General features: G+C 42.4%; 1 protein-coding gene and 1 long non-coding RNA gene across 4 annotated transcripts in view; one reads left to right on the plus strand and one right to left on the minus strand.

The window, feature by feature from the left end:
• Nucleotides 1-3,558, plus strand: part of LOC141729138 (uncharacterized) — a 31,576-nt gene extending 28,018 nt beyond the window's left edge. Inside the window, exon 3 of the long non-coding RNA XR_012580391.1 lies at nt 1,414-3,558. This is a non-coding gene — a long non-coding RNA (uncharacterized LOC141729138). The remainder of the gene's footprint in view (nt 1-1,413) is intronic.
• Nucleotides 3,559-6,415: 2,857 nt separating this feature from the next.
• LOC102072828 (3'-5' exoribonuclease 1) lies at nt 6,416-14,453 on the minus strand. 3 transcript variants are annotated; one of them, XM_074540957.1, is made up of 7 exons: nt 14,243-14,453; nt 13,381-13,556; nt 11,827-12,037; nt 10,413-10,496; nt 9,638-9,747; nt 8,460-8,574; nt 6,416-7,300 (listed from the first exon to the last, which is right to left on the minus strand). In XM_074540957.1, the coding sequence occupies exons 1-7, from the start codon at nt 14,315-14,317 to the stop codon at nt 7,058-7,060; spliced, it is 1,014 nt and encodes a 337-aa protein (XP_074397058.1). In that variant the 5' UTR covers nt 14,318-14,453; the 3' UTR covers nt 6,416-7,057. The 3 variants fall into 3 exon arrangements, with proteins under 3 accessions (XP_074397058.1, XP_074397061.1, XP_074397060.1); XM_074540960.1 differs by having other exon boundaries at nt 13,381-13,551; nt 14,243-14,441; XM_074540959.1 differs by lacking the exon at nt 14,243-14,453 and adding an exon at nt 13,671-14,095.
• Nucleotides 14,454-15,849: the final 1,396 nt, after the last annotated feature.

The raw sequence follows: 15,849 nt of genomic DNA on the forward strand, positions 1-15,849 counted from the left end.
CCTGCCACCTATTTTGCTGTCATTCACAAACAAAAGGGCACTTTACCTGCCATCATCCAGGTCAATGATGAAATTATTAAGTAATGTTTGCACCAGTATCAGCCTCTAAAGTGCAGCCACTCCTTAGACATCATGCTGTACACCTCTGTCCTTTGAGACTTACAGCGGAGCTGCCTTCTCACCTGTGTTCTGGCCACTAGTCCCTAATGGTTTAAGAAACCATGTCAAAATACTTGGCTTAGTCAAGGTAAACAAGATTATTTACCTCTTGTAGCCTTGTCTAGAGACAGGTGCCTCATTACAGAATGCAGTCAGGTTAGTCAAACATGGTTTGTCCTCAGTAAAGCTATGATGGCTTTACGAATCACATTATTTACCTTGCTGTGCCTAATAACGGCTTCCAGAAAGATTTCTTTCATAATCTTCCCAGGAACTGAGATGAGACTGTGCTGTGTACAGCTCTTTGAATGTCTTTCCTTTCCTTTTTGAAAGTGGGCACATTAATTAGCTTTCTCCAGTTACTGAAGGCCTCTCATAATCACCTCATTTTTTAAAGAAAGACAAGAAATAGCAATATTGGATGCACATCCTGCAGTCTCAGTCTGCTAATATGAACACTTACCTCAGTCTTCCTCTCACATAGTTAGCATTCCTCCCCACCAGACTTTCCCAGGAGGCACAGAGGTCTGGGAGGCTAGTGACCTGAGGCCCAAAGATATCACTTTAAGGTTTTCAAAATGGAAAACCAGCAGGTGTACTAGCTATATTACATATGAGTAAACTGTACCTGCCTTCAGACAGGGACAGTTTATGACACTCAATATTTGGTCATTATTGTGTCAATATTTGGTACATTATTGGGCCATTAATGTAAGAGAACTGTTCAAAAAGTACACTTTTCTCAGAAGATGACTGTGGAAGGGGATCTGGTCCAAGCCATTCTCTGGGCTATGGCAAAGGATGAATAAACATTTCAGATATCATGCTTAATATCTGTACTTTCAGACAGACTTATTAAACAGTTTCCTAGTATGTAAGACCTGACATTGACCTGGTCAAAAAGTACTTAATTGTTGATCAGTATCATGCTTTGAAATGGAAAAATACTACAGATCAAAGTAAAACCTTTCCTCCCCATTACCTAAATAATAAAAAAGTAGATAAATCTTACACTTCTAACTCTCTTTTCAAGAAAACACTTGGTCTAATAAGTTCAGTTTCATCATTCTCATTGAAGTGTTTTCCTGGCCTACTCCTTCTGCTGCCTCTCAACACCAGTGCAAATATTCATAAAACAAAATATGAAGAGCAACACTTTGAAGGACTTAGACCATTTTTCCCCTGCTACTTCCCCTGCCTGGAGTTTTTGCTTCAAAATGTGCTTCCAACTATTTTATTTCCTCTACTGCCTAGGCTCCAACATTTTCGAAAGGAAGAAAATCTAGAAGAATCAGCAACAGAATCTCATCAACACTCATCAGACTAGTATCACTTGGGTGATAAAAACTGTCATCATAATCATCCTTAAATTCAACATCTGAGTCCTGCATGGTGCCTATATTCACCAATTTTTGCTGCATTTGAAGTCACAGCTTCCTCAGTAGAGACCTTCATCAGAGAGGTAATAATTTCTTTGGAAACTTGGGAAAAAACAGTTACCAACATAAACTGGATTTAGTTTTGCCGCTGTATTTTTACAGCTGGAAGAGAAGAAAATGCAAAAGTCCATGCCTACAAAAATATCCTGACTAGCCATGTCCCATGACCTATACAAGTCTTACACTGAAAGATGAGGAAAATCTCAAATTACTATCTTTACTATGTTATTGAAATAATTATAGTTTTAAAAATCAGCTGGAAAAATTTTCCTCTCAGAATACTGGGATTCTGTCAAAGAATCTGAGTGATTCTGGGGGAGAAGAGCAAATGAAAAAGACTTCAGTAAAATGAATTAGTATTCAGGATAAAGAAATAATGCCTACCTAGGATACCTGTGATATTTTATTGGTTTTGTTAATAAAAGCCAGGAGTTCTCAACGCATAAGTCATCAGCAAAGTATTTGCAGTATTATCAATATTTTTCCTATTCCAGTATCAGTCCCTTCATTCATTTATGCTACTATCATCCTTTTTTTCCCCATGCTAATAATTTCAGTGGTTGCACTAGCTTTCTCATACAGTATCAAAGCACATCTGACAATACTCTATAATCAGTTTCACTACTAGCAACAGGATTCTCACAGAACACAAAATTACTCAGGATGAGATTACAAAGAGGGTTTGGGGATTTTTCACGGTGGAGAGCATGCTTCTTTTCAAAAATCACCAAAATATTGCACATTTCACAAGCAACAATTTGGAATAAGCCTTCTTCAACATGCTCCCTTTACCCTCCTTTCTGCCCGTATATTTTATTTTCTTTGGCAGAAAACTGATTATTGCAACTTTGTTGGGCCACTGCCTACCCAGCTCTGAAGCAAGCACTGGGCTGTTTCACGTGCTTGTGAAGACAGAAGCAATCACCTTCCAGGACTGTGTGTTTTGCCAGCTGTATTGGGGTTATGCACTGAGGTTTTCTAACAGGGGATGGGGACTACAGGGAGACTTCCCTGAGAAGCTGAGAGAAGTTTTGGCTTTGTCCACTGGAAGCACTGTTTTTCATTCGAACTGTATTCCTCTGTGAACTGAAACAGCTCTAATCAATCATAAAAAAAAAAAAAAAAAAAAAAAGAAAAAAAAAAAGGCTGTGTTTATGATGGGGCACTGACTTGAAGCAAGATCGACCATTCTGACTTCAAGAAATTCCTGTCTGAGATTAGGAGAGGAGTCGTCTTCTGTATCCGACCGCATCAAACCTTAAATTACCCTCCAGCTCTCCACCTGCTGGAGGCTGCGGGAAAAACAGTTTCCCTCCACTCCTCAAGGAAAAAGGATTTCCATTCTCTTTAAGAACAAATGACGTAATCCCTGCTTTTCCCTTATTTTTGGGGGGTGTGGGGCGCTGTTTTGTTCTGGTTTTGCATGGATCAGAGATAATTACCACGCGGTTTGAGAGCAGCCCGCCGGTGCCAGCTGAGCCCCGCTGCGATGGTGTTCGCAGGAGCCTTAGGATGAGGGAAGGGACAAGAATGTTGGCTCCATGTTTCAGAAGGCTTGATTTATTATTTTAGGATATATTTTATATTGAAACTGTACTAAAATAATAGAAGAAAGGTGTTACATGGCTTTGCAAGGGTTCCTCAGGGTGAGAGATAGACGAGAATCTTGCTTCATGATCAGAAGGCTGGATTTATTAATTTATGATATATAATACATTACTACTATACTAAAAGGAATAGAGAAAAAAGTTCAGAAGCTGCTAAGCTAAGAATAGAATAACAATAGTTCTGTGTCTAAGCAGAAAACAAGGACAACTCCCCTGTGAGTGGTCAGCAAATCCAAACACTCACAAAAGACCAATCACAGCTGCACCTGTTGCATTCCACAGCAGCAGAGAACCATTGTTTACATTCTCTTCTGGGGCCTCAGCTTCCCAGAAGAGGGAAAACCCTAAAGAAAGGATTTTTATGAAAAAATGTCGGTGACAGAAAGGATTTCATCAGAAGGCTAGCTAAGAATAGAAAAGGAATGATAACAAAGGCTTGTGACTGACCGAGTCAGTCCGGACAGCTGGACTGTGATTGGCCATTAATTAGAAACAACAACGTGAGACCAATCACAGATCCACCTGTTGCATTCCACAGCAGCAGACAGTCATTGTTTACATTTTGTTGCTGAGGCCTTTCAGCTTCTCAGGAGAAAAATTCCTGAGGAAAGGATTTTTCATAAAACACGTCTGTGACACCCTGCACCCCCGGCACCGCGGGGGACAGAGCGGCGCCCCCTGCCGGCCGCGCTCCGCACCCGCGCCTCCAGCGCGACATTGCACCCTGCCCGCCACCCTCCAGCACCGCGGGCAAACGTTCCCGCGGGTTCTCACCCTGCTCTTGCTTGGGGTTCTCTTTTTTTATTTTTCCTTTTCTTTCCTCTCTTTTCCTTTTTGGTATGTCTCTTAAATAGCTGGCAATCAACGTCTGCATGCTTTTTTCTGCATAAAAAAAGAGACTGGATTGTTTTTTACATAGTTGCCAATTATTTTTTCCAGCATGGGAAGACTCCTCTAACAAATTAAAATATTCATTACAGCAGATGCTCTCAGCAAGCTTCTTTGGATGAACAAATGACATCAACCCGAAAAAACACTGTTTGGCTGAATATGAGCATCACTAGTAAAATTACCAAACCCTTTTTTTCCCCCGTGGTATGAAGCAGCCAGGAAAATTTATTTCAATACTGAGTGTTGTGAACTAGTCACATGCATGGGATTTAAGCCATCCATCCATGGCAATGTTGTTGGTCTACTGGAGAAGACAAATCATGAGCTGAGCTGATGCAAAGACCCCCAAGACTGTTGCAATCATCTCATGCTTTACAGATCAAATTCAGTACCTGACATATTTAAAAATATTAAATTATTTTAATAAGTTTGTTTACATTTCAAACAAATCAGCAAACATTGTTAAAATTCACTTCATCTCAAAATTGCAGAATCAAATACTCTGCGAAAATTCTTACACCTTACAGTTTGACATTAATCCAACAGATAAAATAGTATCTGGAATGATTCTACTGATTTCTGCAGCTCACTGATAGAAAATATCCCAACCTACTCAAACAGTAAACAGAAAACAGTTATGATTTAACCCTTATCTCAAAATATCTTTTTGAAGTTACTTAGCAAAAATAAACAACTCTGTACTTAAAATAAATGATGTACAATTACAACAGCTCTTATGCAACCTGTAGTATAATCTTAAAAAAAAAAAAAAATTCTCATTTGTTGTCATTATATTGCAAAGGTTCCATATTACAGAGTTTTGTACCTCCTTGATGTTTCTCGTAGGCAGCTCCTCTAAGCATTGACTTCCTTCTTCTCACAGCAGCCAACTGACTCCAATTCCCCTCAACCAACCAACCCACTCTTTTATAACACTTTTCTTATTGGCTGCAGCTGCGGCCTGTTCCTCACCTCTAGTAATTGGCTCAGCTGCAACTCCTTAAGGGGCAAGACTACTTTCTATACTATCTTTATTTTCTTATATTGTATCCCCCTGCACTCATTTGACTGTGAGCCTGGTTCCAGACCTGTAAATAAAGATTAGTGATAAAGTCTCTGGCTGCCACCATGCCCACGGGAGATCTGCTGAACTAGACTCAATTTTGTCACAGAAACTTGCACAACTGGAACTCAGACGCAAAAAGAAAGTAAATTACCATGGTACTTCAGAAAAAGAGGATACTACAGACACTACAGTGAAAAGCATATATATAAGAATTTGTATGAAATATGGACTGACAGATAAATGGCATTTTAGGAGAAAGCATATCAGAGATTTGTATTTTACCTTGTGAAAATTCATCAAGTAGGGCTACAAAAGGAAAAACAACTATGAAGTTCAACAACGTTCTCTGCAAGAGAGCAACTATCTGCTTTCATGCAAAAAAACCCCAAACAAACAAAAAGACCAAACTTTCAGGGGAAAAAAAAAAACACCACCAAAAACCATAACTCTGAAGCAGTTATGACGGTCCAAATTTGTGACTCAAGAAAAAGATCATATGAAGCAACTGAGAATTGACTAATACTTCTCCCTTCTGCATGAATTTAAAATGGAAGTTTTCACAGTTCCATTGATGCAGTTTAACAGTCAGAAGAGCAAAGCAGGGCTGGGAGGAGTTGGATTAGTCAGACCGTCAGTGTTCTTAACAAAGTTTATTAATTGGTTATTTTGTGGCCTGAATGTAGGTGGAAAAAAGGGTGAATTGTAATACAGGGATAGCAATTTTTTTTTCAAACCAAGAGCAACCAAAATACATTATTCCACTTTTCAGAACAACCACTCTAATGCAAAGTTGATCACATTAATGGTGCACTTTGTAACAGCCCTCAGAGACAAAGCAAATTAGTACTTTGGCCTCCTTTGAATATCATCTTATCTGAGGCCTGGGGAGTAAGCAGAAGTTGCTAGTAATTAACTGTGGCCTTCAACAATAAAATCATATTAATCCTCCAATGCTAGAATTTGTAATAAAGGCATAGCTCCATGGTGGCAGAAGCACAAGAAGATAGCAAAAATAGCGGAACATGTCTTTAGCCATGAATGAGAAGCTTCTTGTTTTGTTTTATGTAATAATCACAAAGCATGAAATTTTGACAACTTGGCATGTTTTGAACTTACTTTTACTTCACTCATTTTTAAGAGCAAATGGCTGATGGTGTCTAAAAACAACATTCAATGAAGGGTAGCTTTGCAGGAATAGATGGGATCCTTAAAGTGGAAATCTGAAGAATTAGAAATATAGAAAAATACCATCATTCTATATTAATGAAGTTTTTATTCAACACCCAGATCTTCCATTTGATGGGGAAGCAGACAAACATATCCCTTAAAGAAGAACCTCAAACAACAGAGTACTCCTCTACTACTTTACAACTGATGAATGCACACCCATTTCTCCTAGACTTTGTAAAAAATAAAAAAATTCATAGGAACCCTTAGCAGAGTGCCTCATCAGGAAGGGCCAGCCCAACCACTGCTCTTTCAGTTCTTCCAGGAATGGCTTATTTGTGTGCAATGAATAAGCAGATAGATGCTGGATACCATTGGAGTACATCACAGTGAACAAATACTGCCCACAGGGTGGGGTGGCACAGCAGCACACAGGCCCAATCCCTCTTAGCAGGTGCTCAAATTACACCTTCTTAAATGCTTAACACTTTGTCTGGATTCCAGATATCAACCTCACTGCTAGCAGAAGTCACCAGTACAAAAAGAAATTGCTGTAATAGGCTTCAAAGAACAAACAGCTTCCATGCTCCTCTTTATTTCAACAGAGATGATTAGGTAAGGTGCTTTAGGATTCTGCCCGGCAGACAGGCTGGCAGAGGTGCCCATTTAACAAGCTCTGGAGTCTTTAGCGGGTATGTGAGGGCAGCCCGGGGCAGAGCCCTGAGCTGCTAGTTTCTGTAGCGGGGCATCTGTGGAGCAGGGGCTCCCTCTAAGGGGCCTGAGGAGGAGACTGTCATCAGCTGTCCACCGTGAATTCTCTCATTCACCCGCAGGTCACAGCCATCCTGCAGCATCCTTATGGCGATCCTTGCAATGTTTTTAGAGTCATCAAGTCCACTGTGAGGTCTCCCATCATAACTCATGCCCAGATTTTCAAGCATGATTGTCAGCTTGGTCTGATTCCTAGGAACCTGATGGAGAAAGTGAGTAACGTTCAAGGATTAGGTTGGGTACCAAGTCTTTTTAATCTAACAGGGCAGTAGAAACATATGCAGATTTTAAGCCTACTTAAGTCACAAATGACTTTCATGTTGCCTTCTGTCAGATCACCATTTAACTTCAAAGCACCTTGGTGAGACAGAGACTCTCATTTTCACAGAGGAGAAATAGTCAACAGGAGTTTGCCTAGACCTGGGTCCTGGGTCAAGAGCCTCTGACCAGCACCAGCTCAAGATACACTTGTGCTGGCAAGGGTGGAAGCTGTGACCTAGATAAGTTTAACCATCTTTATAAAAAAGATTGACATTGCAGAGGGAATCTGAGTTTGGTTTTCCTTTTAAATTCTAACTGATTACAGATGCACCGAGCTCCTGATTCTCACTGACTTCGAGCTCCTGAATGCCTTCAGCCTTCACAGGATCTGATCAGCAACACCTACAGCAACCCTGTAATATTTGTCCAGCACAAAGTAAGGCTCTTCCCTAATTAAATGTCAATCTCTCTTTTATCTAGAGGTTACATTTAGGATGAAAAAACCCTTCAAATGAAGACCATTACCTACACTGAAATCCCTTTCAAAAAAGGTACTTTAGTGTAGGCTGATCGGGAATTTGCTAGAATCTTCAATAACTCATTTTATGGTAGTCTGACAGAAAGCAGCAATAAGGCCCAGCACTGAACTCAGTATTAGATTTCTCTTGACAATTTGATTCCACTGTAGATACATCCTAATCTTTCTCTGCCTCCATTACACTGTCAAAAGTCAAGATTCTATGAGAAATTAGTTTTGTAGTGTATTGCATGAGAACAGGGAAAAATAATCAAAAAATCAAGACAGTCTTTTCAGCTGAACTACTTGATCTAAGAGGACTGGTATAACATTTTTAGACAATCTTTCAAGGAGCACAACCCGATTCTTAAAAGCAAGATTAAAATCAAAATGCAGTAATTATATGATCTTCAATTAGTGAAGTGAGATCTGCACATGAAACACATTTGAAAATCAGGCACCAGGCAAGTAGTTCAGGTACTATAATTTTATACTACACAAGTAGAGATGACAAGCACAACAGGTCACTCTAGACTTTTAAACCAAAACTTCCCGTAAGAGAAACAGCAATTTGTACAAACCTTGTAGAAGTTCCCATATGATTTGCGAATATTGATCCACTTTTTGGCAAAAGAAGGGTATTTGATACGGCTTATACGGCACTGGATGTTCAAAAATTTACTCATGTCCCAAGATCTTAGAAAGTCAAAAGAGGAAAACATTAGTCATATATAATCCTGTGTTCTACGTATTGCACTGGTGTAGAACTAAAAGTTGTCTTGTCTCTGGTGATCAGTGGAATGAAAACAGTTCAGGAAAAGCTCATTTGCTGTAATCCTGGCAAAGAATTTTTTGATATGAATCTGTTAATCATGGGGAAAAAAATAATGACAGGAGCAAGATTTTTACCAGGATGGTTTCAGGTCCACAAGGGTTAGGACAAAAACCAGCACACCAACTACTACATCAACACTGAAAACTGCCAATAAATCAGATGCTTACACAGCCCTTGGGGAAGCAAGCAACACCTTAAATCTTCCTGATTATTTGGGTATGCATTGATCTCTCTACTTCAGGTAGGTTATTGAAACTAGACTGCACCAAGTTTTATGAGAAATCAGATCTCTATGAAAATATGAAGTAATTATAATCCTATTTATTTAGCAGCTTGCCTTCCTGAAGGGAACCACCCCAACAAGTTTGTAAACTGCAAGCTAAAGTAAAGCTTTTTTCCCCCATCTCTTCTAGTTGTCTATGCAACCTCACTTTTACAACAGATATTTTAATGCACCTGTTTTCCTTAAGGAATTTCACTGAAGGGATTCCTCTGGAGGAGAATTCCAGAGACCCAGTAATATAACCAGTCTTGCATCAGCTTTGCTTTAGCATTTCCTTTTTTTAATTCACTGTTGCTTCCAAAGATAGCAATGTAATTACAGGTTAAAAATTAAAAATTGCAGAGTGTTATTTTCAGGTATTATGTGCTAGATATAAATGGAGAATTACAGCAGCAACAAAGTATAAAGTCTTCAGCATCACTCTGTTGCATACAGACCACTAGGAAAGCAACGGTGACATCTGATGGATTTAAGCTTCATTCTGAATAGTTCAGTTCAGCTTTACCAATTTTAACAAAAGCTTCAATTAAAATTAAACCAGCAAAATGGCAGCGTCCCGATCCATCTTTAGCAGTACTCTCACAAATATTAAACGTGGTTTTGCAGTTTTAGATTGTGCTGAAGGCTGCATAAGGACATACCCATCAGTCAACATGGAATAGCTGTACTTTGTTCCCAGTTCTCGTTGTCTCATCCACTCTACGACATTCTGCAGAACTTGAGGAAAAATATCAGCTTTATCAACAATGTCCTAAGGAAAAAAAAAAAAAACCAAAAAACCCACAACAAAACCAAAAACCAACAAAGTAAGGAACATTTTTTCAGAAAAAAATCCCTCAGCATTAGGTGTATCAACTGTATCGGTATATGGGCAATTAAAAACTTGGCTTCATCTAAATCTTTACAAAACCAGATTACACATTAACAAATGACTGGACAGGTTTTTCTAAACTGAAAAAATAGCACCACAAAAGCTCTGCTAAAGAGTCAGCCTCCTAATAGCTTCTGTAAAGGTAACAAGGTTAGTCTGCAGTTAAACCTGGATTAAAACCTTTGAGGTTGTTTCCCAGGCTTCTTCTTAAGTCACTTATCACAAGCCATTGCCATCCTAAGACTCTACACTCTTCAGAGCAAAAATATTAGGAGAGGAACTGATACAATTCAAAAGGTCCTTTGCCCTACTAAAGATTAAATTTCTCCACATTAATTAAAAAGAGAATATTCTTCCCAACAAAATGACCAATTCAGTGAAATCAGCTCTGTGATAATTGGGAGAGGGTAAAAACAAGGATTAAGAGAATAGGCCTTACAGAAAAATAACCATGAAAGACTACCATTTAAGGTTTCCAGTCTGAACACAACATATCCCCCTTTTTTTTTCCTATTTCTTCCTGAAGAAACAAAAGTGCAAATTACCTGGGTTATTCCTGTCAGACTGATGCAGAAGTCTGAAAGCTTGGGATTAATCTCTGGCTTCACGTATTGCTGAAAGGTGTCCTCCTGTAACAGGAGAATCAAGGGCTCAGCTGCAGCACACTCTGCAGCCTGCAAGGCAGTTCTCTGGCTCGCCTGCAGCCCAAAGGCAGCAGCAGCTGCTTGTCCTGCTGCAGGCAAAAAGGAATGTGCACCTCCTGAGCCAGCAGGAGCCTCCCGACTGGCCACCATCAGATTCCTAACAGGACAGGCGGCTTTCCAACCTGAACATGGCCTTCCTCTCAGCCAGCAGCCACCAAAGAGTGGGAGTGTGGATTTAAGAGGGAAAAAGGACTTTTTTCTGAAAAAAAGCAGAGGATTTGGGAAGAGCGAAAGTAATTAAAATTAAGTGAGAGGCATGAGGTTTTTTTAGGTGGTATCTCTAAAGGTTCACCTGCAATTCAAGGAAAGCAAGCAGCTGCACACCTCAGAAGCTGCAGGCAAGTGCCTCTGGATGCCAGCCAGGCAGAGACAAACAAAATCTCACTCTGGGAAACTGAGCAACACAAGAGTGAAGACTGAAGGCAAGTTTCATGGAAAAAAGAAAGCCCCAAATCCCTGCTGTTATACACAACCTTTTGGACAAACAAAAAAAAAACCACTCTAAGAGCCATAAAAACAATCCTGGTAATCTGCACACTCCTTTTCCTGCTGTTAATAATTCTTTATTGTAGCATCACAATGATTACTGGAAATCCTCTTTCCATTAAGAGTTCTTCATAAATTAATCATTAGTCAGAGGTGTGTGCACATCCTCTGTTTCACTGGGTGACTCAATTTCAGTTAAGCAGCAGGTAGTTTGTCCTAAAAGAAAGCTGTACTGCAATAGAGCACTTGAGGCTACCAAATGCCTGTGAAGATGTTTAAAATCAGGTTACACAGCTGTCAGTCTGTTGGGTACAGTGTGGAGACAGCTGAGCCTGGCAAGAAGTGGAGTTCACTCCACCTCCCTTTCCAGGCCTCAGCATTAGTGTCTTCTAGACTGCTCACACAGGACCACAGAATTGATCCTTTTTGATTATGATGAATGCCTTGAGTCCCAGAAATAGATTTGTGGGCCTTAAAACAGAAGAAAGCAAGGGCAGGAGGGAACATACATGGACAACGGAGAAATTCGTATCAATAGAGGGAGTCAACAGCAGGAGAATGATCTACTTGGATGATCATTTGGAAAATGCTTTCAGAAGAGAAAGTTTTGTTTGTACCTAAGAGGCACAGAGGATAAAGCCTTATGAAAAAAAAAAAGTATGCTATTTTTAATGAAGTTCAACATCTACTTAGAAACTAATCAAGACTTTCTGATGCAAACAAGTTACTTCAAAAAACATCAGACGAACACAGACATTAGATCACTTACTATTTCCAGGGTACGTGTGTTTACCAAGACAACAGGAAATTCAATTATTTCATGAACAAACTCAGGCGGATTTCCTTCTTCACAAGTTGCTTCAAAGTCAACGACACAGATGTAGTCATAGCAGCTGTCTTCACTAATGTGTTCCTTCTGCATCAGCTTCTGTTTCTTATAATAGTTTTTCAATCTCTTTTTCAGTACATCTTTTACTCCTCTAAAGAAATAGGGAAAGTGAGAAAGATCACACTCTTGTTTAATTATTTCCTTGCTGTAAAACTGAAGCTATATTTAACATTTGAAAGCTCAACACTTCTTAACCTCATTTTGAACAGCAGCACATGTGAAGTCTGAATTCCGCTTTCTCATAGAGAAGTGTTAGCCCCATTATCTACACCACGTTAAACCCACTTCTGGGATAACCCAGAGGCTGTGGTACCCCTCACAGTACAACCCCAGAGACAGACTGGGAAGCATGGCACAGAGCCACTCTGCAGTCACCTCTGCTTCAGCAAGACTCGCTATCCAGAGTCTTTCCAAAGCTCAAGACTTTGCAGATTACTCCTGGTTGACCTCTGGCCCTGGAAGAAGCACTGCTTCACCTGTATTCATTCCCCTCTACTGAAGTGATGCATGCCTGAGGCCCTTCTGCATCAGTGGCATTGTGTGACAACACAGAATCCATCTTGAACGTCCACATCTTAGATTTTTCTAAATTTAAATTTTAAATCCAGCTTGAATAACTCAATTAAAGTATTTGAGATTTCAGTTGTCAGAAAAACCTTCTGGTCAAGATCCTGCTTTTCAAGATGTGGCTATAAATAAATTCACATGGCAAGATTTTCTCCTCATGAGGCACTAAATTAATTTAACCAACCAACTCCCCAGCACTACTTCCTCATTCCTGCTGCCTACAGAAACAACACACTATTTTTCTCAGCTGACCTTATACACAATATCTCAATATCTTGCCTGGCCACAGAATTATTAATCTTGAAGGTCATTTCCAGTACAGCAGGAACTACACTATACTCCCTTGCCTCTGCCCCAGTGAACACAAATCCAGCTTATAGTACATTCAATTTTTTCACATTTTTCTAGTATACATATTCAGAGTAGCAAACTCTCCCTCTAAAGGTACTTCTCCTCTGCAGTGATTGAATCCTGAGCCCCATCACCAGGGTTTGTAGCAAGTATCAGATCTGTACTGGTACACTAAATAAAAATATGGATGTTCTGAAGCAAGTTGCTGTATGATGAAGGTCTGCAGCAACACCCGAGAACCACAGCAGTTCTTCTTTCCCCCTTGACCAAAAAGTGATGAGAAGTACCTTTCAGTTATGTATTCTTGCATTTCTTTGGGTTGCCAGTTGAGATAGCACACATTAAGCAGTATGCATTAATCCTACAACAAAAAAGCTGCAACAAGATCGCACATAAAACAACTGGTGTCTGGCGCTGAGTCTGCTTTTCACTTTGTGCTGAGTTTTTAAGCTTTAAAAAAATCATCCCTCATGACTCTACTGCTCTCAAAGATAAATCAACATGTTTACAAATCACCTGGTTTCAAGCTTGAACTCTGCGAGTTTACTCCTGAGCTCTTCTCTGGTCATTCTGTTGATATAACCATTGGTTATAGCAATTTCTTTGTAAATCGGATCGCTGAAGTCGTTTGAACTGGCAGCTGAGGTTTTGCCATTAGTTTCTTGATCACTGATTCTACAATGTTGTCTACCCTAGAAAAGAGAGAAATCGGGAAGTCATTTAAGAACTTCAAAACAAGATGCTTGAGCATTTCACAGCTCGTTTTGGCACGAGGTCGCAGTAAAGTGTCTCACTGTTACACTTACGATCAAACTGAGTGAACTAGTTTACAGATAGGCAAGAGAATCAATACTGAAGCCTGCTCTGAAACAATGTTTTCCTAAACAGCAACAAACAGAATGAAGAGCTACTAATCCCCATGTCTAGAGCCATGTCGAACAGCAGCGCTTGGAGACACAACTTGAGCACGCATCCTAATCTCAGCAGAAGAAGTTCTCTGGTGCAAACGGACAAAGCCTTCAGGAGCAGCGAGATTTCTCTCGACGACGGAATTAACCAGAATCCACACGCGGGCCGGTGCCCAATGCGTGCAAGATAAACAAAGCAGTAAATGAGAGGGAAAACTATGGGCGCTTCCCGGCTCCCGCCCGCTGCTCGCGGCCTTCGTGGGGCCCGCACGCGGTGCGGGAGCGGCGGCGCCCCCCGGGCGGGCGAGCCCCGGGGCGGGGCAGGGCCGGGCGGGCCGAGGCCGAGGCGGGCGGGCAGCCGGGCCCCCTGGGCGAGCGGGCGCGGGGCCGCGGCCTCGGGCCGGCTCAGCTCAGCTCGGCTCGGCTCGGCTCGGCCCGGCCACACCGCCCCCGCCGCCCCGCGCACTCACCGGCGGGCGTGCTGCAGGAGCAGCCGCCACCTCGTCCCGGGCGGCCTGCGGGCGGTTCTCTTTCTGCTCCTCCATGGCGGCGGCGGCGGGAACCGCGGCGGGGACGGAGGCCCGTCGGAGGCGGGAGAGCGCGGAGCCCGCCCCTGGGCGGAGCAGCGGCCCCGTGAGAGCCGAGCGGCTGCGGCCGCGGCTTCCGGCGTTCCCGTGTGGCACCAAGCGCTGCGGTGGGCCGGTGCCACGCGTGCCCGGCCGCCTCGGCCTCAGCCCTGCTGCCCCGCCAGCCCTCGGCCCTGCCCCTCTGCAGCAGCACCGCCGCCTCCTGCGCCCGCCTCAGCCCGCCAGGGCTGCCGCCTGCAGTGCCCCCGGGGTTTGGGGTCACGGCAGCTCGCTGGAAGCGCTCTCCGTGTTACGGGAAACACACACTGGGCAGACACCTCATTTATGCCTCCGTCCTCCTTCTCGTGGCATTTTCATAATCTCCTGTGACTTTGCACAGAGCACCCGAAACACGGATCTAGGACACCCGTGGTGTGTTGGGTGCCAGGTCACAGACACGAGAAGGATGCAGTTGACCCCCAGCCCCTTCCTGCCAGGGAATTTGCCGTGCCTGCTGTTCCCCATATCCCTTAATCCACAGTCAACAAGCAGGGTTTGGTGGGCGACACAAGACGCGTAAAGCTCTCTGGATCTTCTTGGCCAGGAGGTGGAGGCAAAGCGCTGAAGTCTCTCTGTCTATCACAGGTCAGTTTATTTTCTGCTAGTGCTTCCAACAGTCCCAAAATGCCGCCCAGTATCCCTCACCGATGGAGGCTCACGTGTATTGGCACCCAACTAAAGCAACCACGCCAATACCTCCACATCCGCCAGCCACTAAACAGCGCAGAATCTTCTCTCTGCCCTGCTCTGGCTGGCACCCCAGCACCCAGCCTCAGCCTCCCATCTCACTCTGGTACACCAGCATCTCCTTGCAGATGATGACAGCCCCTCCCCAAGATTTGCTGCGCAGCATTTGTCATCCTCCGGTGGGTGCGCCACAGAGGTCTGTCTCCTCCACATTGAGTGCTGACAGAAGTGAGATCACACACGTCCTTGGGGCTATATGTGCATGTCCTGATTTTTGGGATAGTTAGCTTTCCTGGAGAGTGCTGCAGCGCTGTGTTTTTTGGATTTAATATGAGAATATTGTGGATAATACACTGATTATTTAGTTGTTACCCAGTAGTGCTCATTCTAAGTCAAAGCCTTTCAGTTTCTCGTGCTCCACCAGTGAGAAGGTGCACAAGCTGGGAGGGAGCATGGCCAGGACAGCTGACCCAAACTGATCAAAGGGATATTCCACACCATGGAACATTTTGCCTAGTATATAAATGGAGGGGAGGAGGAGGAGTTGACTGGAAGCTGCTGATGCTCATCCCCCATCACTGGGGGAGGGGCTAGGCATCAGTCAGTGAGTGGTGAGCAACTGTACTGTGCATCACTAATCTTTCTTGGGTTTTATTCCTCTCTCTTTCATTGCAATTACTATCATTAGTATTATTATATTTACTTTGCTTCCATTCTTAAACTGCTTTTAACCCACAGGTTTTACTTTTTTCCTTTTTCCCTAT

The sequence above is a fragment of the Zonotrichia albicollis genome, chromosome 5 (genome assembly GCF_047830755.1).
Source record: "Zonotrichia albicollis isolate bZonAlb1 chromosome 5, bZonAlb1.hap1, whole genome shotgun sequence".
NCBI classification, from domain to species: Eukaryota; Metazoa; Chordata; class Aves; order Passeriformes; family Passerellidae; genus Zonotrichia; species Zonotrichia albicollis.